The sequence below is a fragment of the Hyperoodon ampullatus genome (assembly GCF_949752795.1).
Source record: "Hyperoodon ampullatus genome assembly, chromosome: 6".
NCBI lineage: Eukaryota > Metazoa > Chordata > Mammalia > Artiodactyla > Ziphiidae > Hyperoodon > Hyperoodon ampullatus.
Genome location: NC_136919.1, coordinates 8,706,643 through 8,734,382, shown reverse-complemented (window position 1 = coordinate 8,734,382; position 27,740 = coordinate 8,706,643). Strand labels below are relative to the sequence as shown.

The following is a 27,740-nucleotide window of genomic DNA, read 5'->3' as shown; positions in this document are numbered from 1 at the left end:
TTTAACACAATAAAAAATTTATACTGTAGATGCTATGTTGGTAAAAATCATGAAGGTGACATGTAAATAAGTGAAGTTAAAAGAATGTTACAGTAAATAAAGCAAACCAAGAGCCAAGAGCTGTATACAGGTCCTCACCCTCCAGGGAGGTCTGTTTTATCACTGAGATCTGCTTGCGGTGGGGAGGACCAGCTTTACCCTCGGTGTCCGCGCAAGGACAGCCGCTCTGCCTGGTGCCAAGTAAAGCGCTTTGTCTGATCTCACTGCAGCCTCACAGTGGCCTTCCAAGGAGGTACACTTATTCTCCCCATTGTACAGAGCTGGCCAACGGCCGAGTCAGGCAGGCACGCCGACCCACCAGGCCCTGTGGCGACCTGCATCTTCTTGCCTGGGGTCCCTTGGAAGCAGCCTACTGGTGACACCCACTACCCTTAGTTTTCAACAACAGGGCAGTTATCTTCCTAAACTCATTTATCAACTATAGAGTTCCTCCCGCTGCTGCCTTCCCAGGGGTGAGTGACCCCCGGGACAAGCCCTCCAGCTTTCTGCTTCAGGTTAGGAAGGGCTGCAGGTCACAGCGGTGCACGGAGGATCAGCTAAGTCGTTTTGCTCTCAGGCAGCCTTCTGGTTCCACCTTTGCTCTGAGCAGTGGCTCTTAGACTAGAGGAGGAGCCCTGGGAGGTGGTGGGCTCTCTGTAGGTGATCTGGAACCGCCGATGCTATGCTCAGCATAATCCGTTTAATGAGATTTGGGGCCCGGCTCTGCCGCTCCCCAGGCGTGCAACCTCAGACCCGTTGCCTAACCTCTCTGATCTCTAATTTCCTCACCTAGAAAGTGTGTGTAATGGCACTTACTCTGAGGACTGTACTTCTCCTTTGTTGTTCTTGTCATTACAGTTTCAGTTAAATAGTTTATTTGTGCAGTTACTTGTTTACTATCTGACCCTCCTGTAGGTGGTCAACTCCACAGAAGCAGAGGCTGTATTGGTTGTGTTCCTTGCAGTATCCCTAGCTTCTAATCTAACATCTCGATAAGTATTTGTTGAATTAAAGAATAAATGAATGCCTGAAAGCGCTCAACACAATGCTTGGCACATAGTAAATGCTAATAGATGTTAGCAGTCATTAGTGTTGTAATTATCATTATTATTATTCCAGGTGATGTAGCAAATGCTTTCATACAGTAGCTCTGATTCTTGAAACAAGGTTGGAATATGCTCCTCTTGCAAAAATGGAAATTGAGACTCAGATAAACTCAATAACTTGCCCAAGTCCCATAGAACTGCTGCCCATGAAGCCCATAACCTGCCACTGCCCTAAATTCCTCATCAGTAGCTGCAAAACCCTGAGTCGTTTTGTACAAACTGGGAACAGTGTATGTGATATAAAATTATACCTGTCTGAGCACACATGTCAGAAATAAAGCACATTTTATGGGAGGCAGTACAGTACTCAGAACTTACGGTTATTCAGAAGGTGAGCAGCCTTCCCAGGGTGCTACCCGCCAAGTGCAGAAGAACTCCCCAACCCTGGGCCACCAACCTGGGGCTCTCTCTGCCACCCAAGTAGTGGCCAGCTCCCCACTGGACCCGGGGTCTCCGTGGAAGAGAAGCATCTGTTCAGTGCTTGGTCGTCAGGCCCAGGAGGGCAGGCAGGGAGCACGTCTGGTTTTTCTCACTGTGCTTCCCCCAGAGCCCAGTGCAGAGTTGGTGGAAACAGTGCTCAGCAACTGTTTTGTGAATGAAAAATGAATGCATGCCTGATTGAATGAATGATGGAACAAATGAACAGAAAAATGAACCACCCTGCTGTGGTTATATTATCTCATGTAATGCTCGGGGTGGATGGATGGATAAGGTGGGCACGAATGAGATCAGGTCCAGGTGACCAGGCTGCTTACCCAGGGTCCCCCGGTGGAATGGGTGTTCAGACCTGGGTCTCCCTGCTCCGTGTGCCGCCCTGAAGACTAGAGAGGGTTCCCTTTCCCCAGACAAGAGTGCCCCTCACAGCTCTGTGATGGAGGCCAGAGGAGAGGCAGGAGCAAGGGACGAGGTGTCCCCAAGGTGGTCCCGTCCTTGTTCAGCCCTTGCTGTGGATGTAACAGGACGTGGGGGGCTGGAAGAGGGAGAAGGCGGTGTGGGGCTTGGAAGGTGCAACCTGGGTCCTCCTTTCTCGGTAGACTGGGCCTGCCACAGACAGTTACTTCTAGTGATGTCATCACATCACCTCAGCCTTTACTGGGCAGTGACCTTCTTCAGGGGGATATACCTACCTCACCTGACTCATCCCACCTCCGCTTGAGGGAGGTACCGCTAACGCCCGTCCCCTGCTACAGAGGCCACAACTCGGGGTCAGAGGAGCTGAGGAACTTTTCTAAGGCCACTGAGAGCGTCAGTAGCAGAGTTGGCCCTCCCCCCAGGCTGCCTGGCTCCAGAGCCCACACCCTACATGGCACCCCGGGACTGCCTTCCCAGGCTGGCCTCCAGAGGACCGCATAATCCCCGGAGCCTGGGCCCAGGCACCATTTGGAGTGTGTTGGTGGGCCACAAATCACCCAGCCTGAGCTCTGGGTAATACACTTGGAACTAAATCCTGTTCTGGCCTGGAGATGTTTCCATTCCCCAGAAGGACATCTCCCCCTCTGAGGACAGGGCCTATGACTCAGCCCTCCAGGTCTGGGCTAAGAATCTCGGAGGGTAGGGACCACAGGACTCAGCTGGTGGCATGAAACAAAGCGGGGGGTCCCTACAGTCCTCCTATTGAACAGAGCACAGGTTGGGACCAGCCAAACCTAGATTCCAATCATGGCTTCTCCAACTACCGGCCAGGAGACCTTTGGAAAGTCACCCTACCTTTCTGAGTCTCAGTTTCCCCATCTGGATGATGGGGGTAATGATGCTTTCCTGGGAGCCCAGTTGGTAGATGAACTGAGGAGATGGTCTAAGGCCCAGAGCACAAAGTCTGGTTCAGGGTCACCCCACAAATGCTATGTCCCCACCCCACCTTGGCAGGCTTCATGCATTCATTGGCTGTCCTGCACGGCCAGGACAAGAAAGGGCGAGTATCAGAGCCAGACTCCAAAGTGAGGCCTGGGGGGCATTGTTGGCTCTGCCATGCACTCGCTGTGTGATCTGGGACAAACAGTTTAGCCTCTCAGAGGCTTACTTCCCCTTCTGTAAAACGAGGGCTCCATGAGATTATGCAGGTGCAGCTCTTAGCCTAGGGCCATGCTCGGTGACCACGCTCTGGTCGCTCCCAGCATTCGCTTGCCCGAGGCTCATGTCTCCCACCCCACGCTCTGAGGCAGCTGTCTTGCCCCAGGAGCCTATTTGAGCTCCCCGACCCCCGGGTCCCTGTGCACCAGAGGGTCTTGCTGAGAGTAAGATCCAGGCCAGATTGCTGTCAGGAAACCCGGATGGAAGGAGAGGAGCAGAACTTTGCCCAGAGCCGGGCCCACTGCCACCCAGGAAACAGGACATTAGCAAAATAGTCTTCCTTCACCATTGCCCTGAGGCAGACTTTTTTTTTTTTTTTTTTTTTTGCGGTACGCAGACCTCTCACTGTTGTGGCCTCTTCCATTGCGGAGCACAGGCTCTGGACACGCAGGTTCAGCGGCCACGGCTCACGGGCCCAGCCGCTCCGCGGCACGTGGGATCCTCCCGGACTGGGGCGCAAACCCGCGTCCCCTGCGTCGGCAGGCGGACTCTCAAGCACTGCGCCACCAGGGAAGCCCCCAGACTTTTTACTTTAGCTGAGATGAGCTTTTTCAGCCTCCAAATAGACCTTCTTACTGGCGTCCCCAGGCTACCTCATCCCCCCACCCCCAGCCCCCTCTCAGCGCCCCCCAGCCCACCTCCAGGCAAGCACAGTCTCCTGCTTCCTGGGTGCTGGGTGCTCCCGGATTCAGCAGGAAGCACTCTACTCACACCTACTCTGGACTTGACGGAGTTGCCTCTCCCTATGCTGTTTCAGCCATGGCCGAGTGGCCTCTTCCCTGGGCCCCGCAGAAAAGCCATAATTCTCAGAGTTCGCCTGCACCCTCCACATCTGACACAGCGACACAAGCCACCGAGCGCTTGCTTTCTCCTGCGGCATGTGCAGGAGGGGTTTCTGGGCTTCACAGACTGCTGACGAGGGAGTATGGTTTAGAGCACATGTGATCCGTTAATACTGCATCCAGAAGTCGACGTCTTCTGCTGCCCTTAGGCTGCGATGGTGAAACATTCCCATAAACTTATGGAAAAAATGTGCATTGACCAAATTTTATGGCATCCAAAATCATATGTCCTCTCTTTGGGTCTTTATACTTAAGTACCATAATCACTAGGGGAAAATATTTTTCTTCTTAAAAAATGAAAGCAATTGACAAATCACCAGATGTCCTAACATTTCATGAATAATCAGTCCCTCCTGCTTTGAGAAACTCCTCCTCCCATGGGGAAACTCTTGCGCAGGCAGTTACCGTATGTCATCACAGTCATTCTGGTGGAAGGTCAGGTTCAATTAGACCCAAGCAAAAGGGGCCCCTACAACTCACTTGGAGGGTCAAGGTCACTTCCATGGGTTTTGTTTGTTTGTTTTGGGGGGTTTTATTTTTGTTTTGGGGTGGGTTTTTCTGGGTTTGGGGTTTTTTGCTCTTGCTTTTTTGCAAGATTTTTTTTTTTTTTAATTCAAACATTTATCCAGGGTGTGTCTAGGGATGGATCTCTTTCCCGGGACCTGGGACACGCTCCTTGGGTAGATGCCCTTCCCTGGGTCAGCTCTCTGTTCTCAGGCCCCCGCATCCCGTATATTCTTTCTTCCCTTGCCCTTTTCCTCGGCACTTGACCTCGCCAGATTGCTCTCCCATATCATTGCTGTGAGTATCCAAAATACCCATTTTGCTCCTTGCTGCCTCCGATGTTAGTTTTTTTTTTTTTTTTTTTTTTTTTTTGCGGTACGCGGGCCTCTCACTGTTGTGGCTTCTCCTGTTGCGGAGCACAGGCTCCGGATGCGCAGGCTCAGCGGCCATGGCTCACGGGCCCAGCCGCTCCGCGGCACGTGGGATCTTCCCGGACCGGGGCACGAACCCGTGTCCCCTGCATCAGCAGGCGGACTCTCAACCACTGCGCCACCAGGGAAGCCCCGGATGTTAGTTTTTAAAATTCTTCTGTCATATTTTTAGTTTCTTTTTCTTCTTTTCTTATGTCATGCATCTCTCTTTCTAGCTTATCCTCTTGCAGTTTCGCCCCTGACAGTTCTCTCCTATCCCAGAAGCCTTGTCTTCTTGTGCTGTGTTGAAGAGAAAAGGTGTCCCGAAACCTTCTTCCGGATGCTGGAATAGACCGAGGACATATGCTCTCATTCTCAGCCCCCTCTGCATGCAGTTCAGGCCCTGTTATTTGGCAGTATTTTTCCATGTGCCCCTTACTGGATTTTCTTTCTTCTGAATGCATCCTTGACCAAGGTGGAATCTGTTCATCTTTGGGACTTATCAATAGGCATTTGGTTTTCCCTCTGGACATGCTTTAGTTCTTTTCTGGGGGTAGCCATCTGCAAATGGATGTGAGAAGGTGGAGGGGAAAGTCCCAGAGCCCCTCAGATCAGCCCCTGCTGGGCAGTGTACTGGTCATTGACCCAAGTTTTCATGTTTTTCTGTCGCTGGTTCTCTGCGTCTGGGGACAGGCCCTGGGAGGCACACATTGACAACGTCTACATTTGCTCAACTTCTGTCCTCTACATCTGCCTGTAGTCTATTCAGTTTCTTCCTAGGTTCCAGCAATAAAGCCGTCCATCAGTCTTAGCTAATGGGGTGGTTTTCTTCTTTTTTTCTATTCACAAAAGCTTTAGTGATAAGTCAGGGGAGGCTCCATGAGGGGCTGTCTGGTCTCTTCTGGAAGGTTTTCAGAAACAGGTATGTACCCCCATCACCTCTTAAAGTTGTTGGGTTTTTTTTTTTTTTTGCAAGTCACTTCATTGAGTGCCTGCTTTATCTCGATACTACGCCAGCCCCTCTCCTGTGCGTTAGGTCCTGAGTCTTCACCTCGGCCCTGTGAGAAGCTACTGTCTCCATTTCCCAGAGGAAGAAAGCAGTTGAAGAACTCACCCGGGATCACACTAAACAAATAAGTGACAATGCCAGGATTTGAACACAGATGCCTCGAGTTTCAGTATCACTCCTCCATGTATTGAGCTATGAGTAACACATATAATATAGTCCATAAGAGTGCCAGCCCTAGGCCAAAGACCTGGGCTCAAATCCTACCTCTGCCATGTCTGTGCTGAGTGACCTTGGGCAGGTTACTTAGCATCTCTGGAATTGAGGAGAGGGGCTGAGGCAGGGACCAGCCCATCTCTGTATCATACACCACTGGTTCCTCTGGGGTCGCTCATGGGCACCTGAGGATAATTCCCCAAAGTAAGTATGCACTAGAGTATTATTTTTTAACAGTTCTGTGTGCTTAATTATTTGTGTAACTAATGCCTCTGTTGAATGCATCTGCCAACCAGTACACCTCATGAGGTCAGGGACCGTGCCCGTCTATACCCCTGTGTCCAGAACGTGGGAAGCACTCAGTAAATATTTGTAGCACTAATGCCCTTTCACATCACCTAGTGGGCTGGTCCCTGAGCACAGCACCCTGTGCCCTTGCAGCTTCCTCTCCCCACAGCGACCCGCCGCCTTCCGTCTTGCTCCCCACCACTTCTGATTGGTCAGCAGACATGCTTTCCTGCCACTTCGGCCTCTCTCTTCCCTGCAAATCACCCTCCGATGGTATAGCCAGGAATGAATGTCCTAGTAAGAGTAGTGTTGGCCCCAAAGCCTGCTGAAACGGCAGTGTGCTGTGAAGAAAGGGAGGAGCCAGGACTGAGAAAAGTTGGTGCTGGAGAACCAACCAGAGTAGAGGTCTAGGTCCCAAGGAGGTGACCAGGAGCCCAGAGTCATGGGGGTCAGGTGCTTTGAATCATTTCCCAAGGGCGTTGAGTCTAGTGGGCCGGGGCTGGGGAGGGGCAGGTAGCACAGAGAGTAGGTGTGGGTGGGCCTTCCAGTCTGACACATGATCCCAGCCAGTGACAGCCTGGCTCCCCTCCACCCTCCCATCCCACCCAACAGACAATCCCAGACTAGCAACAGCATGACTACTTCCAGCGCCCCCTGCTGGTGGGGGCGAGTGTTTCTCCTGCCCTGGTGAGATCGGCTCACAGGCTCCGTGGGAGTAGCGCCCCCTACAGACCGAGACTATGGCCTAGGGCTGGAAAAGGCTGGGCTGGCCCTGGGCCAGCTGGATCTGGCTGGGCCAGGGAGGGTCTCCAGTGTGACCTGGAGCAGGGCAGAGCCCACAGAGATGGCCCCCACGGTAGGGCCACAGGAGCCCCTGTTCTCTGAAAGCAGTTTCCCAGGACAGTCTTGCGGGACTCCCATCCTCTCATCTACGTCAAGAAAGGCAGGGAGAGATCAAAACACCTGAGCCTGAAAACCACAAATAAATTAGTAGTCAGATGCCTTCTTTCTTCCCAAGGGGCCCAGGGAGAGTCTTTCAGTATTTCATTTCAGCAAAATCAGGAAAGAATTTGCTTTCAGATAGTGAAAATCAGTTTGGATCTAGCTAACCCTCCACAAATCTGTTGCTTGTTTCCCAGAGAATGTGGTGATTGAGGTTTAGAATGTCGTGTTTTGTTACACAGTTTCCATTGAGTAATGAATAAATCTGACAGTTTTGCCTTTGCCTCCATTATTTTTTTGTTATACTTAAAGACTAGGTGAAGTGTGGTCACAGATACGTGAGCACATTTGGGGAAGTGGAAAATACTTTGGTGATTGAAGCAGCCGTCTGTGAGCTCATTCTCTGGCTGGAATCCTGGTGGCCTCGGACGTCCAGGGAGCCTTTCTGTGCACAGTAGCGAATCCTTGAGCCAGGGTTGGAAAGACAAGCTGGAGAGTGTTTTCCTTGGCACATGGGCAGCCTCGGTTCTACCCAACATGAGGCAGGTTTCCGAGGCTTTCACTGGGGGAATCATCTTGCGTTTCCTTTTGGTGACGTTAGCTACTCTGGAAGCCCTTCATAGCACTGAGAAATACGGGTATTTAGCTTGGAGACACCAGAACACAGGGCTGACCCTGTTAGGGTGGCTGTGGAGTGGGGTGCTTGGCAGCCACGGCCACTCTTATCCACTGAGCAGTGGGATTTTGGTGGCCAGAATGAAGAGTCATGGATGTGCAGATAAAGACTCAGCATCCCGTTTGGTTGTCCCCTACCCTGTGCTGGGCCCTTGAGAATGCAGAGACGGAAAAGACGCAGCCCTGGCCCTTAAAGAGTGTGTGATAAATACTGTAATCAAGGGGAGGGTGCGTGCTCTGAGAGCCCAGGAGGAGCCCGCTAACAGCCAGAAAAGGAGGCCGAGTGGGCATGGGGTGGACACAGCTCTGCCAAGCTCAGAGGCACGAAGCAGAGGGCCGGTCCAGGGAGCCAGCCACACGGGGCCCGCACCCAGCTGGAGCATCACATGAGAGGAGGGCGGGAGGAAAGCCCAGAGACGCAGGCAGCGAGGGATGGAACCCAGGAGCCGTGAACACCTACAGAGGGAGAGTTGTTGGGTAATTTTAAATTGAGGAAGGGCATGATCTGATTGGGTTTGAGAAATCACAGGGCGGAATGGGTTGGAGGTGGAGACCAAAGGTGATAATGAAGTGTAAACAATGGCCTGGAGACAGATCACAGGTAGTCTGTAGAGGTTTGTGGCCTTTACATCGGAAACTAAAGACCGGGTTTTCAACAGGAGCTGAGAATGCTTGGAAAATCATTTGCATCAACTATTACGTCCCTTCTCCCTGCCAAAAATGTTTGCTTTTTTGAAGAAAGAAAGAGAGATAGAGATCTTGCTCTTTTCGATTTCTAAAAGTAGTACATATTCATAGCTAAAGGCCGAAAAAATATAAAATTGTATAAAACAAAAAATAACCCTAAACTATCCCTGAAGATGGTTGCCGTTAACAGATTGGGCAATATCTTCTCTCTCTCTCTCTTTCGTGTGTGTGTGTGTGTGTGTGTGTGTGTGTATCTCAATATCTCAATATAGGGGTGTGTGTATATCAATATGGAGTGTGTGTGTGTATGTGTGTGTATCTCAATATAGGGGAGTGTGTGTGTGTGTGTATCTCAATATAGGGGTGTGTGTGTATCTCAATATGGGGTGTGTGTATATCTCAGTATAGGGGTGTGTGTGTGTCTGTGTGTATCTCAATATGGGGGTGTGTGTATCTCAATATAGGGGTGGGTGTGTGTGTATCAATATAGGGGTGTGTGTGTGTATATCAACATAGTGGTGTGTGTGTGTATCTCAATATAGGGGTGTGTGTTTGTGTGTATCTCAATATAGGGTGTGTATGTATCAGTATAGGGTGTGTGTGTGTGTGTGTGTATCAATATAGGGGTGCATGTGTGTGTGTGTATCTCAATATAGGTGTTTCTGTGTGTGTATTTCAATATAGGGTGTGTGTATGTGTGTATCAATATAGGGGTGTGTGTGTATATGTGTGTATAGTCATACCAGATTTGTTCACTTAAAAACACATCATGTTGGATCTAGAGACTGTCAGAGTGAAGTAAGTCAGAAAGAGAAAAACAAATATCGTATATTAACACATATAGGTGGAACCTAGAAAAATGGTACAGATGAACCGGTTTGCAGAGCAGAAATTGAGACACAGATGTAGAGGACAAACATATGGACACCAAGGGGGGAAAGCAGCGGTGGATGGGGGTGGTGGTGTGATGAATTGGGAGATTGGGATTGACATGTATACACTGATGTGTATAAAATTGATGACTAATAAGAACCTGCTGTATTAAAGAAAAAAATATATATATATATATTATTCAAGTCAAAAAAAAGAAAACATCATGTTGCCAACAAACACATGAAAGGATGCTCAACATCACTAATCATTAGAGAAATGAAAATCAAAACTACAATGAGGTATCACCTCACACCAGTTAGAATGGCCATCATCAAAAAATCTAGAAACAATAAATGCTGGAGAGGGTGTGGAGAAAAGGGAACCCTCTTGCACTGTTGGTGGGAATGTAAATTGATACAGCCACTATGGAGAACAGTATGGAGGTTCCTTAAAAAACTAAAAATAGAACTACCATACGACCCAGCAATCCCACTCCTGGGCGTATACCCTGAGAAAACCATAATTCAAAAAGAGTCATGTACCACAATGTTCATTGCAGCACTATTTACAATAGCCAGGACATGGAAGCAACCTAAGTGTCCACCAACAGATGAATGGGTAAAGAAGATGTGGCACATATACACAATGGAATATTACTCAGCCATAAAAAGAAACAAAATTGAGTTATTTGTAGTGAGGTGGATGGACCTAGAGTCTGTCATACAGAGTGAAGTAAGTCAGAAAGAGAAAAACAAATACCATATGCTAACACATATATATGGAATCAAAAAAAAAAAAAGAGGTTCTGGCGAACCGAGGAGCAGGACAGGAATAAAGATGCAGACACAGAGAATGGACTTGAGGAGATGGGGAGGCGGAAGGGTAAGCTGGGACGAAGTGAGAGAGTAGCATTGACATATATACACTACCAGATGGAAAACAGACAGCTAATGGGAAGCAGCTGCATGGCACAGGGAGATCAGCTCGGTGCTTTGTGACCACCTAGGGAGGTGGGATAGGGAGGGTAGGAGGGAGACGCAAGAGGGAGGGGATATGGGGATATATGTATACATATAGCTGATTCACTTTGTTATACAGCAGAAACTAACACACCATTGTAAAGCAATTATACTCCAATAAAGATGTTAAAAATTTTTTTTTATAAAAAAAGGAATGCTAGTGATTTATGTATATTTACTTTGAACTTAACTCTGTTATTTAGTTGTAATAGTTTTCCAGTTGATTATCCTAGATTACTTAATTATATAACTAATATGGTAACTAATTATATAACCTGGAAATAATGACAATGTTACATGTATCTTTAATATTTATACCACATTTCTTTGTCTTAGCTCATAGATTTGTGCATCCAGAATAGTGTTAAATTATAGCAGAATGGCAAGTATTCTTGACTTGTTCCTATCAATAGGATTTCAATATTAAGGAGATTGTGTTAGTGTTTCTACCATGCATCCTTTGTCATATTAAGGAAGTCTGTTTCTAGCTTAGTGCTTTATCAGGAATAGATACTAAAGTTATCAGTGACTTTTCAGCATCTCTCAAGATCATTTGTTGAAATACCATTGCAATCACATAGTAAACCTGTTTGCTTCAAGATACTGCTAATTTGATTTGCTATTTTTATTATTTTAAAACACTGGTGAGTTTTATTTGCTAACATTTTATTTGGATCTTTATTTATTAATGATATTGGTCTCTCTTTTTTTTTTTTCAGTGAACCAAAACAGCCTTTATTTTTAGGATACAAATTTTCTTCTGGTTCAAACTTTTATGACATCCTTGGACCATCCAACTCTGTCAATTCTTATTTTAAGGTTCAGTTCTAGAACAGTTTTTTTTTTTTTTTTTTTACATCTTTATTGGAGTATAATTTCTTTACAATGGCGTGTTAGTTTCTGCTTTATAACAAAGTGAATCAGTTATACATATACATATGTTCCTATATCTCTTCCCTCTTGCGTCTCCCTCCTTCCCACCCTCCCTATCCCACCCCTCTAGGTGGTCACAAAGCACCGAGCTGATCTCCCTGTGCTATGCCTCTGCTTCCCACTAGCTATCTATTTTACATTTGGTAGTGTATATATGTCCATGCCACTCTCTCACTTTGTCACAGCTCTTTTTTATGCCATGTCTGTCAGGTTTTGATATAATGGTTATGCTCGAGTCATAAAAAGAACTGCACATATTTCCAACTTTTCCTGTGCTCTGGAACAGTTGAAGTATTATTCGGTTTTTCTTTTACGGTTTAATGGATGGGTCCATAAAACCACTTGGATATTGTGCTTTTTAATCATGGTATCTTTCTTAATATTGTTAATATTTTTCTCTTTATTTGGTGAGTTGAAGGTTTTGCCCCTTCTTGAGACAATTTTGGGAAGATAGATTTTCCTAGTAAGCACACATTTCATCTACATTTTCAAATATGTTGGCATAAAAATTGCACATGCTACTATTTTAACTTCTCCTCCATATTTGAAATCATATCCCTTCTCTCATCCCTAACAATGCACATCTGTGTTTTTACCTTTCTTTTGTTTTTTCCTCCATCATACATACCAGAGGATTGTCTACTTTATTGACTTTTTCAAAGAACCAACTTTCAGTTTTATTTATCACTCTGCAGTGATAAATATTTCTGATTTCATATTTTTAATGCTTTCTCCTGTTTTGTTTTGTTCTTTTTAGTTCTCTATAATGAACACTAAGTTCATTTCTTTTTTATCTTTCTTAATTATTAATATAAGCATTTGAGACTATGAATTTTTCTCTGAGCAGAGTTATGTGATTTTGATTGCATCCTATATGTAGATAGTTTGTGATTTTAATTCCTTCTTTCATCTCTGAATTTTTTGGAGTGTTTTTTTCCTTTCCCAAATGGTTCGTTTTTAAAATTTGTTTTTACCCCTGGGGCAGGGGATGGAATGAAATTGCTTCGGACCTATCAAAACCACATGGGTTACAAGTATGGGAAGTATGGTTTCCCCTAAAGGAAAAGTGAAGGCTGTTTCCAAAAGAATTGGGAATAAATTAAAAAAAAAAAAAAAAAAGAATTGAGAATAGATGTTAGGCAGACAAAAAGTACCAGTTTCTTCTCTACTGCCAATAGAATTGTTGAAGGATTAAATTAGATAGTACGTGTAATTTACTTAGCACCGTGTCTGGCACAAAACAAGCCGAATAATAATCACCAGATTAATGCCCTCTCCTTACGCCCTTTCTTACTGCTGGTCAGAATACCAGCACGTGCTACACAAACCCACAGCTCTTAGGAGAACCTTTGCAGACAGTAGGCCATCCCATTGCCCCTGTAGATTACCAGGTAATCCCCAGGGCAGGGGGGGGATCGGTGGTTGTGTCTTCATTTGACCTCAGGGAGCCAGAGGAGATTCTCTGTGGGCTGCAAGGCTTTGTTCACGTGCCTTTGTGATTCACCGGCCCCAACACCAAGAAAAAGAGGAGGCCATGTGCTCCTCTAAGAAACATAGCCTCTGAACACCTGAGGTGTGACTGCCTGACCCCGCCCCCTTTCTGCAGACCTGGGAAACGTTTGTCTCAATGTCAGCCAGCTTCCAACACATTTCACTTGAGGAATATTCTTTAGATGAGGATTTGTTCTGAAGTCTGTGTTTTACACAACTGATACTAATTAACGGGCACTAATTAACACTCAGTCTTCTGCATCAGACAGGGCACGCGAGCCGCCCACTGAGATCTCCTTGTGCAGTCGATGGCATCGCTTTGTGCCCTCATAAAAAAAAAAAAAAAAACCAAAAACAAAACCCTAATGAGCTGCTGCTCTGTTATTTCATTTGGAATTTATCAGGAGTTTATGTGATCAAACCACACAAGTATAGTTCCGGGTGCCAGCACTCCTCATTTCTGAAGTTTGAAAGTGATCTTTTCAAAGCAGAGCAGGAGAACATGGGAAAAAAGTCTTTCATCTCAAACTTTAAAAGAAAGAGAGAAAGAAAATGGAAAGCATAAGATGGAAATGTGGCATATTTTTATGCTGTGGAGGGTTTTTTCCCCTCAACACAGCAGAATTTTCCTTATTAAATAGATAGCTGTGTGAGAAAAACCAAAACCAGACTCGGGATGGAAGTGAGACGGGTGGCGATGGGAGAAACAAGAGAGCAGTGAGTTTCTGGGCTGGCGGTGAAGCCCGGTGCCAGCCGCGGGCTTTGGCTCTGGGAGACTGGGAGCGCCCAGCTTCAATCAGGCTCTGCACCACGGAGCCTAATGTCCCTCAGCTTAAGAGAAGGGTCTGTTCAGGAGAGCACCTCCTTTGTCAGCCTGACACTCCCTCCTCAGGGCCAGGGTGTCTTGTGGACACGCCTGGCGGGGGGCCTGGACTCACTGTCAGGAAGAAGGTTTGGCCACATGCCCCTGGGCTTGGGACCAACCCAGCTGGGGAGGCATCCACAGCAGAGCCAGCAGAGGGCTGCTCATCCCCAGCCCCGGGGCTCTCTGCCTCACCATGGCAGGCTGGTTGGCACCCCTGTTGCAGCCACAGCAGTGTCACCAGCCCCTCTGTGGGGTGTGGCAGGAGGGAACAGAACATATTCTGGGTAGCTGTCCATCTCACAGGAGGTTGAGTCTGCAGGCAGGCAAGCCACAGAGTGGATGCTGGCTGCCAGCCGTGTCCTCGGATGGGTGGCAGGCCACAGGAGGGGTCCTCGCAGCCCCAGCTCTGACTCTGGCACCCTTGTCCCTGTGCCAGCCAGGACTCCCAGCCCCCAGCTTTCAGCACTGCTCTCTGTCCCAAATCTTTGGGGTCAGGCGGGCATGAATTCAAATCCTGATTCCCTCACTTGTAGGTTGTGCGGTCTTAGATGTGTCACTTTTGCTCTGTAAGCTTCCTTCCATTCCCTAATCTGTAAAATACAGAAATGAGAACACCTACTGTGCTGTGCCAGTTGCGGTGAGGATGCTGTGGTACAAGCAAGGCCAGCCTCTCCTGTCGCAGACAGTGGCTGTTAGTATTACGGCTGTTTCCTCCAATGCGTCTGCACCTCCCAGTCTAGCCCCAGCCCCTGGCACTGCTCAGCCTCATAGCCGCCAGGGCCAGTAGCTGGTCCAGTTACTGTCCATCTTGACAAGGCCAACAGCACGGTGTCTTTTGCCGCAGTAACGCTGTGTAAAAGGAAGGGAGCTGAGACATCCCAGCTGTGCTGTCTCAATCCAGATGGAAGCTCCCAGAGCTGGTCGTCTGAGGTAGGTGGCCGCACGTGGTCAGCATCTGGGCGCCATCCACAGTAATGGCAAACCCGGCTGGGTGCGTCTCTCCCACGGGCGTCCCGCTCCAGTTCCAAGTGGGGCCTCGCCATGGAGCCAGGCTCGGGGTCAGCTCAGCTTCACGGGCACCTCAGTGGTCCAGGCCCTGGGCCGGGAGACTTCACAATCACCATCATTATCCCCAGTCACAGTCAAGGAAACACAGGTCCCGGGAGGCAAAAAGGCTTGCCTGAGGCCACCCAGCTGGTAGGCAGCAGAGCCAGTATTCCAAGTCTCCTGGCTCCAAGCCCCATGCTCTCCCACTTCCACCACAGCTGTGTGTCATGGGGCAGAGCTGGCAGGGCCCCCAGGCCATGGTGGGCCTGCTGACGATGGGACCTGGGACAGAGGTGTCACGATGGGTGCCAGGGAGGCCGCGGGGAGGAGGTGGACGGTGCAGCCACCGTGTAGTCGTCAGCCTTCCTGGAGACTGTTCACTCCAAGGGGGTGTCAAGCAGGGAGAGCCATGGCCTGGATGCCTGTGGGGTCAGCTGTGCCCCATCCTGCCTCACCAGCTGCCAGGCTCCAGGGGATCTGGCTGGGGTCAAAGAAGGACTTGCCAGTATGGCAGCCTGGACTGACCTGTGTTCGAATCTTGCCTATGCCACTTCCCAGCTGTGTGACCTCAGACAAGCGATGCAGCGCTCTCAGCTTCAGCTTCTTCCTCTGTAAAGTAGAGATAAAACCTCCCTGATAACAGCATGGTTATGGCAAATCGACAAACAGGGCAAAGCTCTTAGTTTAGGACCTGGAACACAGCAAGTGTTCGGTCTTATTAGAATCATCACTTGACTCCCCGTGTCTCTGTCTTCAGCTCCAAAATGAGGGTAATGATGTACTTTGTAAGGTTACTTTGTGGACTAAAGTATGCCTTTATTCATACCTTCCTTCTTTCAACTAATGTTCACCAAGCAGCTCCTGTGTGCTCTGTTCCAGCCGCTGGGGTTGAGCTTGTGGAACAGGACACTTCCTCCTCAGAGGGCTTTTAATAAAGTCTGATGGGGGAATCAGACAGTAGATACAGGAACGAGGCCAGTAAGTATCTAATGGTGGCTGTGGTGAGTGCTGTGTGTCAGGCTTTGTGCTGCTCTGGCCCAGTACAAGTGGGAGGTGGCTCTTCTGATGATTTCATCACGGTTTAGGCTTTTAAATATTTCCAGTTATAGGCTAATGACAATACTGGGAAGATTTCTCTGGATTTGTGCAGTATTACCTGTAGATTTGCTGCTTTGGGAGTGACAGGCTGTTCACTTGGGAATTCTGTCCAGGTGTTGCTGAGGCTTGGGGTCTGCCCTGGCCGCCAGGGCCAGGAGGCCTCCTTTGGGAGGTCCCCTCCGTCCTCACATGTGGCGGCCCTGGCCTGGACTCTCAGGTCAGGGGGGCAGATAGGTGTTTTGTGGAGGAGGGTGATGAACACTGTACAGTGGGGTTTACTCTTATGAAGTAGTGAGCTCCCCATGCCCCGAGGGGACAGGCAGCAGCTGGGGTGGAAATGGTGTTCGGCCCCTTCGAAGGCGAGCTTCTCCTGACCTCTGTTTGCAGAGCCAGGACCTGACAGGGTGCAGAGGGGCCAGCCCCGGTCCTCACGGGGCAGCGGAGGGTGAGCCTTCCATGCCGGGGGTGTTATTTGAGAAAAGGCGACTGATTCCTCGTGTGTTTCTCATGCCTAGTGAGTGGGTCGGAACAGGCACTGGAGCCAGACACACCTGGGTTCAAATCCAACACACTCGCCGTGAGGCCTCAGGCTCATTTCTTAATCTCTCTGAACCTTAGTTTTCTCCTCAACCTCCCCATGGGGTCGATGGGAGGACCACAGGAGAGGAGAGGAGGAGGTTCCCGTCTAGTAGCAAATCCCAGGAAGCGTCAGTTATCTCCCGTTTCCCATATCCTGCTCCTTGGTGTCCCTGCTCCCGGGCTGAGGTTCACTCTGCTGCTCAGAGCCAGCTGCGTTCGGGTCGCACACAACATTGGCCTCTGGAACAAAGCTGCCTCGTGTCCCTTATCCCCTCACCTCATGCTCAGCACTAGGGGGTACTTTTTGTTGTGGTTGAAGCGTTAATGGGATTTTCGGGATTGCCACTGCTGAATCCTTGGGGAGGTAGCCGAGTTACATTTTTAAGAGGGGAGAGGAAAAACAAGGTCGAGAAGTAATAAATCTGTGGACTTAAATGTTCCAAACTTGGAGCTTCTATACAAGGGAAATGACTTCTAATTTTTAAAATTTTGGAAACATGGTGCCACTAAAAAGAAGGGAAGTGGAAATGATTCCTGTGAGAAGTGCTAGCATATGTTTCTGTGATTAACAGTTTCCCGTAAAAATGTGTAGCTATTTTGAAAGCAGACGAATGACTCATGGTATCCAGCACCAGCAAGCAGTCCACTGTGATGGCAGGAAGCATGTACTCTGCGGAGGCAGGCTTGGGTTCAGCTCCCATCCCCATCATTTACCGGCTATGTGACCTGGAGCGAGTTAAACATCCTCTGTGCATTTCCTTTTCCTCCTCTGTAAAATGGGTTTTATAAGAACAAATAACATAATGAATGTGTAAGTCAGTGCAGTGCTTGTCCAGCCATGCAAAAAACCTACAACTTTAATATTAAGTACCTGGTTAATTACATTTGTTATCATTCTTAGTAGTTTAATAGTCAACCTTCAAGGCTATAAATTTTCCTCTGATTACCACTTTGGTCTGATCCCATAAATTTTGATATGTAGTGTTCTTATTGTCATTGTCTTTGAATAGATTTCTTATTTTAGATTTTTTTGTTTTTTCTTTGACCTGAGAGTTGCTTATGAGTGTGTGTGTGTGTGTGTGTGTGTGTGTTTAACAAATGGTTAGAATTTTTTCTATATTTATTGTTAAATCCTAGATGTACTGTAAGGTCAAAGAGAGCAGATAATATGACATTTACTTTTTGGAGCTTATTGAGCTATTTTTTATAGACTAGCATATAATCAGTGTTTGTAAGCATTCCATGAGTATTTAAAAAGAATTATATTTTTATTTATATAACACCAAGCTTGTTAATTTTGTTACTTAAATACTACATTTATATATGGACACATACATATGTATATCTGTAGATGCATGTATGTATATGTGTATATTTTTGTATGTACATACATATGTGCGCGCGCACACACACACACACACACACACACACACACACAAATTCTCGAAGAGACATACCAAAGACTCCCTCCATGTTTGTGGCTTTCTTGAATCCACTTTTCATTTTTGGCACTCTTTTGCTTTGTATATTTTGGTGCAATGTTGCTTTATGCATAGAAGTTAGTAATCATTAGATCTTCTCAATCCACTGTGCCTTTCATTAATATCAATCACTCCTCTTTGCCTTGTTCAATGTTTTCTGCCTTAAATTCTGCTTTACATCACTACTCCTGCTCAACCCCACCAATTTTAACGGTGTAGTGGCAGTACTCATGGGGGGCTGCTGGAAGGATATGCCACCCGTTGTCCATGCACATCTCCAGAGAGACTAAAGTGCAACCCTGCAGCAAGCCAGTCAGCTGGGCCACACCCCACAGCCAGTCCTGTTTTCTCATCCCTGGCCAGGTGGCTTGTCCCGAATTCCCCCTGGGGTGATGCCATGAGACCATGCTGAGGCTCCACCCTGGCCTATCACAGCAGTGTTTTCATATCACACGTTATTTTCTTATTAAGCACCCTCAGCAGAATTCTCTGTCTAGCCTTAGTTCTTTGTACCAAGGATGGTTGCTTTTTTGATTTCTTCTTTTGTTCTTTCATTTATGATTTGGGGTGTGTGTATGTGTATCTATGGACAGATAGATAAACAAGTAGACACACAGCTAAGTGAATAAATGAAAAACTGAATTCAGACAGTGTTCTCCTGGATATGACACCTTAGACTTATTAAACTGCAGTGGTTGGTAAAAAACACAAGTATTCATTCATCCCTTTCGTGTCCTGTTATTTTCCAGTTGGGTTACAGGTAATAACCCTTGTTGCTGGAGCGTGTATGAACTAGAAATGCTAACATCTTGCCAGCATTCATTTTGGTTGTTGCTCAGATGTTTGATTTAAAGTTGAGCAGTCTGTGTGAAGAGTTAGTAGTCAGGATTGGAATTGAAGTCCAAATCATACTGCAATTTTCCATGTCACCCTATACCTTCTAGCACAGCAGTTCTGTTTTGTGCCATTTTGTTCTGATTCATGGTGAACACCTACCATCATTAAATATCTTCCTTAATTTTAGGCATCTATCTTCTGGATTTAATCTACATTGATTCTGCATATCCTGCCTCAGGCAGCATCATGGAAAACGAACAAAGATCCAATCAGATGAACAATATTCTCCGAATAATTGCGGATTTACAAGTTTCCTGCAGCTACGGTTAGTACCCCTGGTTGTTGGAATTGTGAAATCTTACATCACCAAAATTTGGATCCAGCACCTTATCAGTGAGAAAGCTCTAGAAACCAGGTAGTCCCCACAGAGCTCTTCATTTTGATATCTTGAGTATCAGACACATTCTGGATCCTTTATAAGCATGTTTGATCTTCAGAGACTATGCAAACTAGATGTTACTATTTCTGTATCACAGATGAGGAAACTGAGGCTGAAAACAGTGTAGTCACTTGTCTAAGGTCACACGTCCAATGAGTGGCAGAGCCCAGGTCCTTCATTCATGAAGAGCTTTGTGGGCACCTCCTGGGTGGCTGTCCTCCAAGCAGATTCAGGTACTTGGGCTCCTCTGTCTTGTGGCTCTGCCGTGTCCCATGGCCCCGAGTCCTCCACTGACCTCTACATCCAGCTGCAGAAGGAGAGAGAATCATACCAGAGTGGGATTTATGGACCAGACTTGCACGTGGTGCTCATCAGTTCTGGCGAGGGAGGCCGGGAATGCAGCGTAGCTGCGGGCCTAGAAGGGACAGGGGAGTGACTTGGTCAACAACGGGCCAGGCTCTGCTACACGTGACCAGATCCAAGGGGTGACTGTGATGGTGGGCGTCTGAGATGGTTGGAGGAGGTGTTGTTGGCAATGCCGATGGGCCGTCCACGTGGACGGTGGGGGATGGGGCTTGACTGTGAGCCAGGTGCCCCGGTCCTCCAGGAATGGGCCTGAGTGACCAGGGCGTCCGGCAGCAGGAGTCAGCAGAGGGGGAGGGTGGCCGAGCTGCAGGAGTGTGCCTCCTTGGAGCAGGTTTTCACAGGACAGGGGGGAGTAAAAGTCTGGAAGCAGCAAAACGGGACAAGGAAGAGACCGACACCACCTCCAGTACATAGGGTGGGAGAAACCAACAGCCTCCATGTGGCAAGGCCACTGCAGGGGGGCCCACACAAGCAGAAGGTCCGCTTATGAGTGCCGCCCCTACAAGCGCCCGCACTTCCAGACCAGCTCTCCTTCTGCCCAGAGGAACAGGGAGGGGACTGTGTTCCCAGTGCCCTTTCCACTCAAGGACCTCGACACTGGTCCTGCTGGCCAGCAGAGCAATTACATACACAGCTTTGGGGCCAGACAGATGTGGGTTCACGTCTTGGCTCCGCCTCCTGAAAAGTCACTTTGTCCTGTCTAAGTCTGAACTTTTCTCATAGTAAAGATGGGGACATGACTGTGCAGAGCCCTTAGCCCTCCCCAGCAGTTCATTAGAGCTCAGGAAATGCTCACTCTAACTACCATTATGTTCCCCTGCCCCTTCCCCGTCGTCAGCTCCGTGAAGCAGGGATCATTATCCCCATTTCAGAGACAAGAACACTGAGGCCCTAGAGAGAGAGAATCTCACAGTTACGAGGCAGAGCCATCAGGGGCTCCTCACGGCACCCGGATGCACCCGCCCGCCCCCCGGGAAAGCGAGGGCCCTTTCCCACCCTCTCTCCGCTCCTCTCCACAGCGTCCTCCACTGCCTCAACCCCTCTCCTTAACTGGTCTGTCCCACCCTGTGGGGAACGAATGGCAGAGAGCATCAGGGAGGGTTTATGGCCGCCTCGGAAAGAGCGCAGTGACTGTGACGGTCTGGGGAGTGTACCTGTCGTCAGTCACCCCGGGACGGAGAGACAGGGCAGTGTGGCCGAGGCCGCAGGTGACCCGGGGTCAAAACTTCTCAGCAGTGTGACCTGACAAGTCGCCATGGCTTCCTCCTGTGTGCAGCTGACATCTTACTCCCCGAAATGAGGCAGGTGCAAAGGTTGAGGCAGATGGCTTCTAGAAATCACTGGGTGCAGAGCCTGGCACAGAACAGGTGCTCAAGCGTCTAGGCCCTTCCCTTTCCTCTCAGGGTGCAGCAGCTCCAGCCCGTGGGCCAGACTCTCAGGCTGTGCCAGGATCTGGGTTGGGCCTGCACACCAGGCTGGATGGGGTTCATTCCTTCTTGCATTCTTGTCACACGGGGCTGGGCAAGTGTGGGAGACTTGGCCAGTTACTCCAGTGGAGACCTGTTTTAGGGCACACACACCTCGCTGGAGGCCATCTTTCCCCCAAGACCCATCTTTCCCCAGCCAAGGAACTGTGGTGACCTCAGGGTGTGGTGTCTGTGGCCCCACCATCTGGGGGGCACTTCCTGAGGGACCCCTCTGGGCCCAGCACAGGCCTGGCCTAAGGGATCATCAGCAACTGTTGAAAGACTGAATATATGTCTCAGTCCCTAAGGAGCTTCTCATGGGGGGCCTGGGGATGGGGAGAGACTGAAGCCCCTGAGTTTTGTCCTCCTCCTCCAGACCACCTCACAACCCTGCCCCACGTGCAGAAGTACCTGAAGTCCGTGCGCTACATTGAAGAGCTCCAGAAGTTTGTGGAAGACGACAACTACAAGTGAGTGCCCCCGGCCCCCTGCAGGGCTAACGGGAGGTCGCTGCAGCAGCACCGGCACCTCCCCCCACCCAGCACGTGTGCATAAGGTGACCTCTGACCCCACAGAGCCCACAGCAGGGCTGCTGAGTGTCTCCTCCCACCCGCCCCAGCCCCACAGGCGCCACCGGGCCAGGAGGGTGTTCTGTCAGCTTCTCAGCGTGGCTTTTTCTAGTGGGGAGCGTGAATGAATTTGGGCTCCACAGCTGTGTGTGGTGCAGGCTTAGTGCTCCAGGTTCTCAGGAGGGACTGCCCCCACTCAGCGCTGAGCGGAAGGACAGCTTTCTAGCCACATCTCCAGGCTGCCAAACAGAGCTCTCCAAGAGCCTGTTTCACGCACGAGGCAGCTCCCTGGGGCCCCAGCTTGCTGCTGGACTCTTGCCACCTGGCGCTGGCTGAGGCCCCGTCTCCATCCCACGCAGCCCGTATGGAACAGGCCCCATTCCCATGAAGACCCCTGTGGACCCTTTGGCCTCGTCTTCCATTCACCTGCTCTGGCTTTCAGTTCTTTCTTCGTTTGTGGCAGCTGGGAATTTATCCAACATTTCTATGGATTTAGAGGCAGAAGGAAGGTTTTTCACGTTGGGTCTGTCTGCCGTATTGATTGGATGGATGTCTTCTTGGCTCACTTTGAGCCTGAGGTCAGCTAAGGGCCTCAGGACTTGTCATATGGCCTGATATATGATGGCGGCAAGTCTCAGCTGCCTTGTAACTGATCATTTTCCCCCCTAAACGTCAACTTTACATGTATTCTTTTAAATCTCATCTTACTGGTTGCTTCCAGTAAGCCATGCATGATCCCTTTGGATCCTGCTATCCAATATATTTTTAAATCTCTTCCAGTTTTGTGTCTAAAAATTTGATCAAATTGATGATTTGGTCTTCATCAAAGTCACTGGAAACTGTAGAGAACTGTGGCCACTAGAGACACCCCAGGTTACCCCTTTTCACTCACCAAGACCTTGGGAATGGCTGTTCAAGGTTTTTCACCTGCCACCTCTGCAGGAGTGGATCTCAGCCCTGGCTGTGGATCAGAGACACCTAGGAAGCCTTCTAGCCATCCAGGTTTGTGGGGGTGGGCAGGGTCTGGAAATTTGTATTTTTTCAAAGCTCCCCACATGGTTCTAATGATTGGCTATCTTTAGGAACATAAACATAATGTCTTCAGTTGTTATTGTACAATAGAATATAATAAATTTTGATCTGTTACATAATCATAACAGCAATAAATAAAGGCCAGAGATTACCGTTAAAATTACGTTTGCCACAAATTGCTCATTTTTACTTACAGAGCATTTGCTGTTCCTGAAAAGAGTACCCCGGAGTGGGAAATTATTCCCACTTAGGATCGGGGGTAATATTTTCCATTCATGTGCCAATAATGCGGTTAAGGAGACAGTAGTTTTTCATTAACACTAATATCCTTTAAGGAGAAAAATGGTCTATAAATACTTCTGGCCGTGAGATAATCCTTGGACAAGCTGCAGATTGTGAGTAATAACGCCTTCTGTTCTTAAAGACATTGAACACCCCCAGCACCTAATGCCTGGATTTCACACAGGCCCTTTGCTGTGGTCCAAGTGGACAAACCCAGGGAGGAAGGCTGCGTTCTCGCCCCGTGCCCAGACCACTGAGGGGGTCCCTTCCCAGGAAGACCCTGGCTCTGAGTGACACGGGACGCACAGGGCTTGTGACTCTGCTTGAGCATCCCACACTCCCTGGCCCAGCTCACCCCCCCCCCCCGAGACGGTCCCCACCCCAGAGGACGCAGGCTTAGCTCTTACCTTAATGACGTTGCCCCGACCTGCTTTGGAGACGTTGGGCCAAGGAGCCCAACCAGTGCTTTGTTTTCCTCAGCCTTTAGTCTATTTTATTTTATTTAAGAAAAATTACCCAAATTCCTACCACTTAGAAAGCCTGACTGTTGGCATCAAGTGAACATTATTTTGGACATTTCTCTATGCATAGAAAGTATATATATATATATATATATATATATATATATATATATATATATATATATGGAGAAAGATGGATAGATGGATGGATGCAAGAATAGAATTTATTAAAATTGGATTATACCACACTTTCTATTTTTAATTAAAAGTATTTACTTTAATTTAACCAGAAAAAGGAACTGAAATAAACCATAAGGAATTGCTGCTCTTCAAATAAATATTTCTCCACCACAAGGGATATTATTTCCTAAAAGGGCCTTCTAAGATTAACAAAAGAGGTCAGGAAAACCATGAAGAGGTTGGAGTGCCTAAGTTCTGTTTTAACTAGATTTCCATGGTGAGCAGGGTCCGTTGACTCTGGTAATGAAAGATGAGATCGTTAGCAAGCTCCCCCCTCCACTGCACCATCTTCCAAATCCTTGTGATTTATCTTCTTATTTCTACGTCATCCAAGTTTATAACATACACATCATGTTCAGGAATCATAATTCCTACTATTTCGTGTTTCGAAACATTTTCAATTCTTACCACCTGTCACTTCTCCATTCCTGGAGTCTTTATTTTAAATCAATCCCTTATTTAGCTGGGTTTCGTCACGAAGTACGTTTTCGAAAGTCCTACACTTTCGAAAGAGTCCTCCGATCTCTTTCATGAAAACATTTGCATCTGACTTGCTGGGCTCCTTTGCTTCCCTCCCTCAGGACACGCAGAGCCTGCTCCACTGCCTTCTGGCGCTGGATGCTGTTGTAGACAAATCTCACGCCAGTCTGGTTTTTCCCTCTTATGAGCAACTTGTTTTGTCTACCTGGTGGGTGAAGAATTCCTTGAGGTTCAAAAGCTTCACAAGAGGAATGACTCGGAGTGGAGGGTTCTGTACCAGATTTCCCTGGAACAGGGTATGCTCTTTGTTCATTACAGAGGAATTCTTTTGGTTTCTGTCTTTGACTACTTCTGTGCCACTTCTTGGCTTTTCTCTTTCCAGCGTTCCAGGAATCCATATGTTGGATGCTCTGCCTTCCAAATCCATCAGCTTCTTTCTAATGGCTATAATCTCCATCTTCTTCATCGACAGTCACTGGGATGGTCTGTTTCTACTCTGGTATTCCTCCAGTCCTCTCTTGTTTCAGTCCTTGATTTTTTCGTTCCCCTAGGTTTCCAATCTCCCCTTTCATCTTACCCATTTGTGTTCTCATCTCATTTTTCAGGTTTTGTTTTATTCAGCCCGAGTTCTAAAGGACGTGGGGGATTTCCTTGTGTGCCTTGGGGCTGCCTTCTGGGCTGGGGAATCTGGACAATGCTTTCTTCTTTCCTCTTTCCCTTTTTCCTGAGAGGACATTTGCTAGTTTGCCACACCGTTTCTTTTCATCTTGCTTCCATGTGAGAGGCTTCATCTGGATATTCCACGGCTCTCATGCTCCCCTGTGTGAGAGGGGCTGGTTTGCCTCCTGCTGTGCTGTGAGGCCCAGGGCTTCTCAGTCTCTGCCCTCTCGTGCAGCCGGCGGGGGGACGCAGAGCTCAGGCTCCGTGGAGGCAGGGAGCAAGCGGTCTGTTTTACAGACAGCGGCTCTATTGAAAGGCCTACAGCAGGGTTTCCTCCACCTAGTTTAGGGCTGTATCCCATTCCTGAAAAGGATACCCTCAGGTTTCGAATCATCCCCCACCCCCCACTGCCGTGGAGCCTTCGCTTCCATCAGAGTATTCCCTACACTATCCACCTGGCCCATCCGTTTCTCTCCAGAATCTGCAGCCAGTCAGAAGAGGGAAAGGGAAGGACTCCTGCTCAGACCCACCAAGAAGTCTCATAGGGCAGGATAGGAGCCGCACCGTGTTAGGACTCTTGGCTAGACTGCAGGATCCACTTCTTCTTTTCTTGGCTACAAGTTTCTGAAGTTCATGGCTTCAGTTTATACCCCCTCCCTTGCTGAGTAGCAGCTGGTGAGTTCTTTTACTCCTGAGCCTTTATAATTGTTTGTTCGTTTTGTTGGGTGAGGGAGAAGCCTGGTAGCCGGCTTCACTCTTGTCATTTTCACCCAGAAGTTCTTAATCGATGCTTTAAAAAAATAGTAATAACCGTTGCGTCAGGCCTCTCTGGGGGCATCTGAGAGAGACTGCAGTCTAATGATTAAACGCCCTGGTTTGGGGTTTGGGGTCAGACAGCCCTGGTCCCCTGCTTGGCCACCTGTTAGCCCTGTGAATCTTGGGGAAGCTGCTTGACTTCGATGCTCCTCAGTTTCTTCCTCTACAAGACGGGGATGGTGTTCCTAGTTTATAGCGTTGTCTTGAGAATGAACATGTCTGTGCCCGGCAGATGATGGGCCATGATTACACTGTTTACTGTGTCTTCCTTAACCATTATTTTTTGGTCATGGAAATCCCCTGGGGACCTTGGAAGGCAGTGGCTGTGATCTGGAGCAGACCTCAGAGTATTCCTGGGTTCTGTGACTGTAATAGCCCTTAACAGCAGTCCAGCTTCTCAGTTCCAAGCGTGCACATGTTAGCTTCCGCTCCCCACCCCCTGACACGCCAGAGCCCATCTAATCTTTTGAAAATCTTTGTTTTCAGACTGTCGCTCAGAATTGAACCAGGAAGCAGCTCCCCGAGACTAGTCTCCTCCAAGGAAGACCTTGCAGGTATCGTAGCCACCTCAAGTGGGGGCAGACTCTCCAGTAGCCCTAATGTGGCTGCCAGGGTTGGTCTTTCCTGTGGAGCCAAAGGCCAGAGTCCGGTTTGCAGGCTGGCAGACTCAGCGTCCCTGCTCACAGCCTGCCCAGGCTTCGGATCACATGGGGCCCCTCTGGGCTGGGGCTCCCTGGAAGAGCCTGAGACCTAAGACAGGCAAGATCAGAACCCCAAGCTGGGAGCATGCACAGGGTAGAGAAAACCCCAGCACCTTCTCCTGGTCACCTGGACCCTTGTCATCGGGCCTACCGCCAGGCTCGGGTTGACAAGCCCCGGAAGGGTGTGCGGGATGCCTGGGGTATTTCCCACCACACACAGACAGCTCGCCTTCCTCGGGCATCAGTTTTATTGACATATTGACAGTGTTCCCTAGAGGTTAGGGGCCCAGGCTTTGAAGTCAAATCCAAGCTGTGCCGTTTCCAGCTTTGTCACTTTACCTCTCTGATCCTCACTGGCCTCATCCACAAGATGGAGGTGATACTAGCTCTCACTTTGCAGGGCTGTGCCACCCGGGCAGGGTCACACTTCAAAGCCCTCCGCCCACGTGTGCACGCGGTGTTAGCTGCTTCAGAGTCATGTCTGTGAGTTTCCTTTTATCCGTATTCCATCCAACTCTTGTCACTGGGACTGAGCTCTGCTGCTGCCTGTGGCGGGGGGACCAGATTGGGGGCGGGAGTCTGACTCTATTTCCTCCTCCTGGTTTGAGCTTAGGTGACACCAACCTGGGTTCTAGGCCACTGCAGTCTTGGACAAGCCACTCCATGCCCTCTGGGCCTCAGTTTCCTTACCCATAAGATGGGGATAATCAGTCATCCATCCCAGAGTCGCTAGAGCATCAAAATTGAAATGATATTCAGAAGGCACGCAGTGTAGAGTCTGACAGGCAGTGAGTGTTTGGTGAGGGGGTGGCTGTCGCGGGCTGCTGCCTGGTGTCGTGCCACCCCCAGCCTGTCGATGTCTCAAGCCACTCTTTCTCCTTTCTGGAGCCAGGCCAGTGCAGCAATGCTGCTGGCCCAGGACCGCAGAGCCACAAGAGGTGGTGTATGCAGCCTCCCACTAGCCCTCCCAAACAAGACCTCTGCCCTGAGGGTTTTCTCTAGGCTCCGTACCTTTCCCAGCCTCTCCTGGCTCCATTGTGCAGGTTGGACCCTGCCCCTGGTCCCCCCTGGGTGCAGGGGAGGGGGGGTTGTTCCACAGTAACTTAGCAGAGGGAGATGCTGGTTGATCCACACAGCCTTGGGAGTGCTGCTGTCCACAACTCAAGAGACAGAGTGCTGGCCTGAGCTTGATTTTCACAGTGTTCCATGAGCCTAATATG

The 27,740-nt window shown here is 48.7% G+C and overlaps 1 protein-coding gene across 9 annotated transcripts in view; it reads left to right on the top strand.

Annotated features, from left to right (window-relative positions):
* RALGPS1 (Ral GEF with PH domain and SH3 binding motif 1) overlaps window positions 1–27,740 on the top strand; it is a gene marked incomplete at both ends in the record, with an annotated part of 243,661 nt that overhangs the window by 175,359 nt on the left and 40,562 nt on the right. For all 9 annotated transcript variants that reach the window (XM_079706615.1, XM_079706614.1, XM_079706613.1 and 6 more), the window contains 3 exons: window positions 19,196–19,333; window positions 21,656–21,749; window positions 26,306–26,373. In XM_079706615.1, the coding sequence (XP_079562741.1) occupies window positions 19,196–19,333; window positions 21,656–21,749; window positions 26,306–26,373 (300 nt within the window). The remainder of the gene's footprint in view (window positions 1–19,195; window positions 19,334–21,655; window positions 21,750–26,305; window positions 26,374–27,740) is intronic.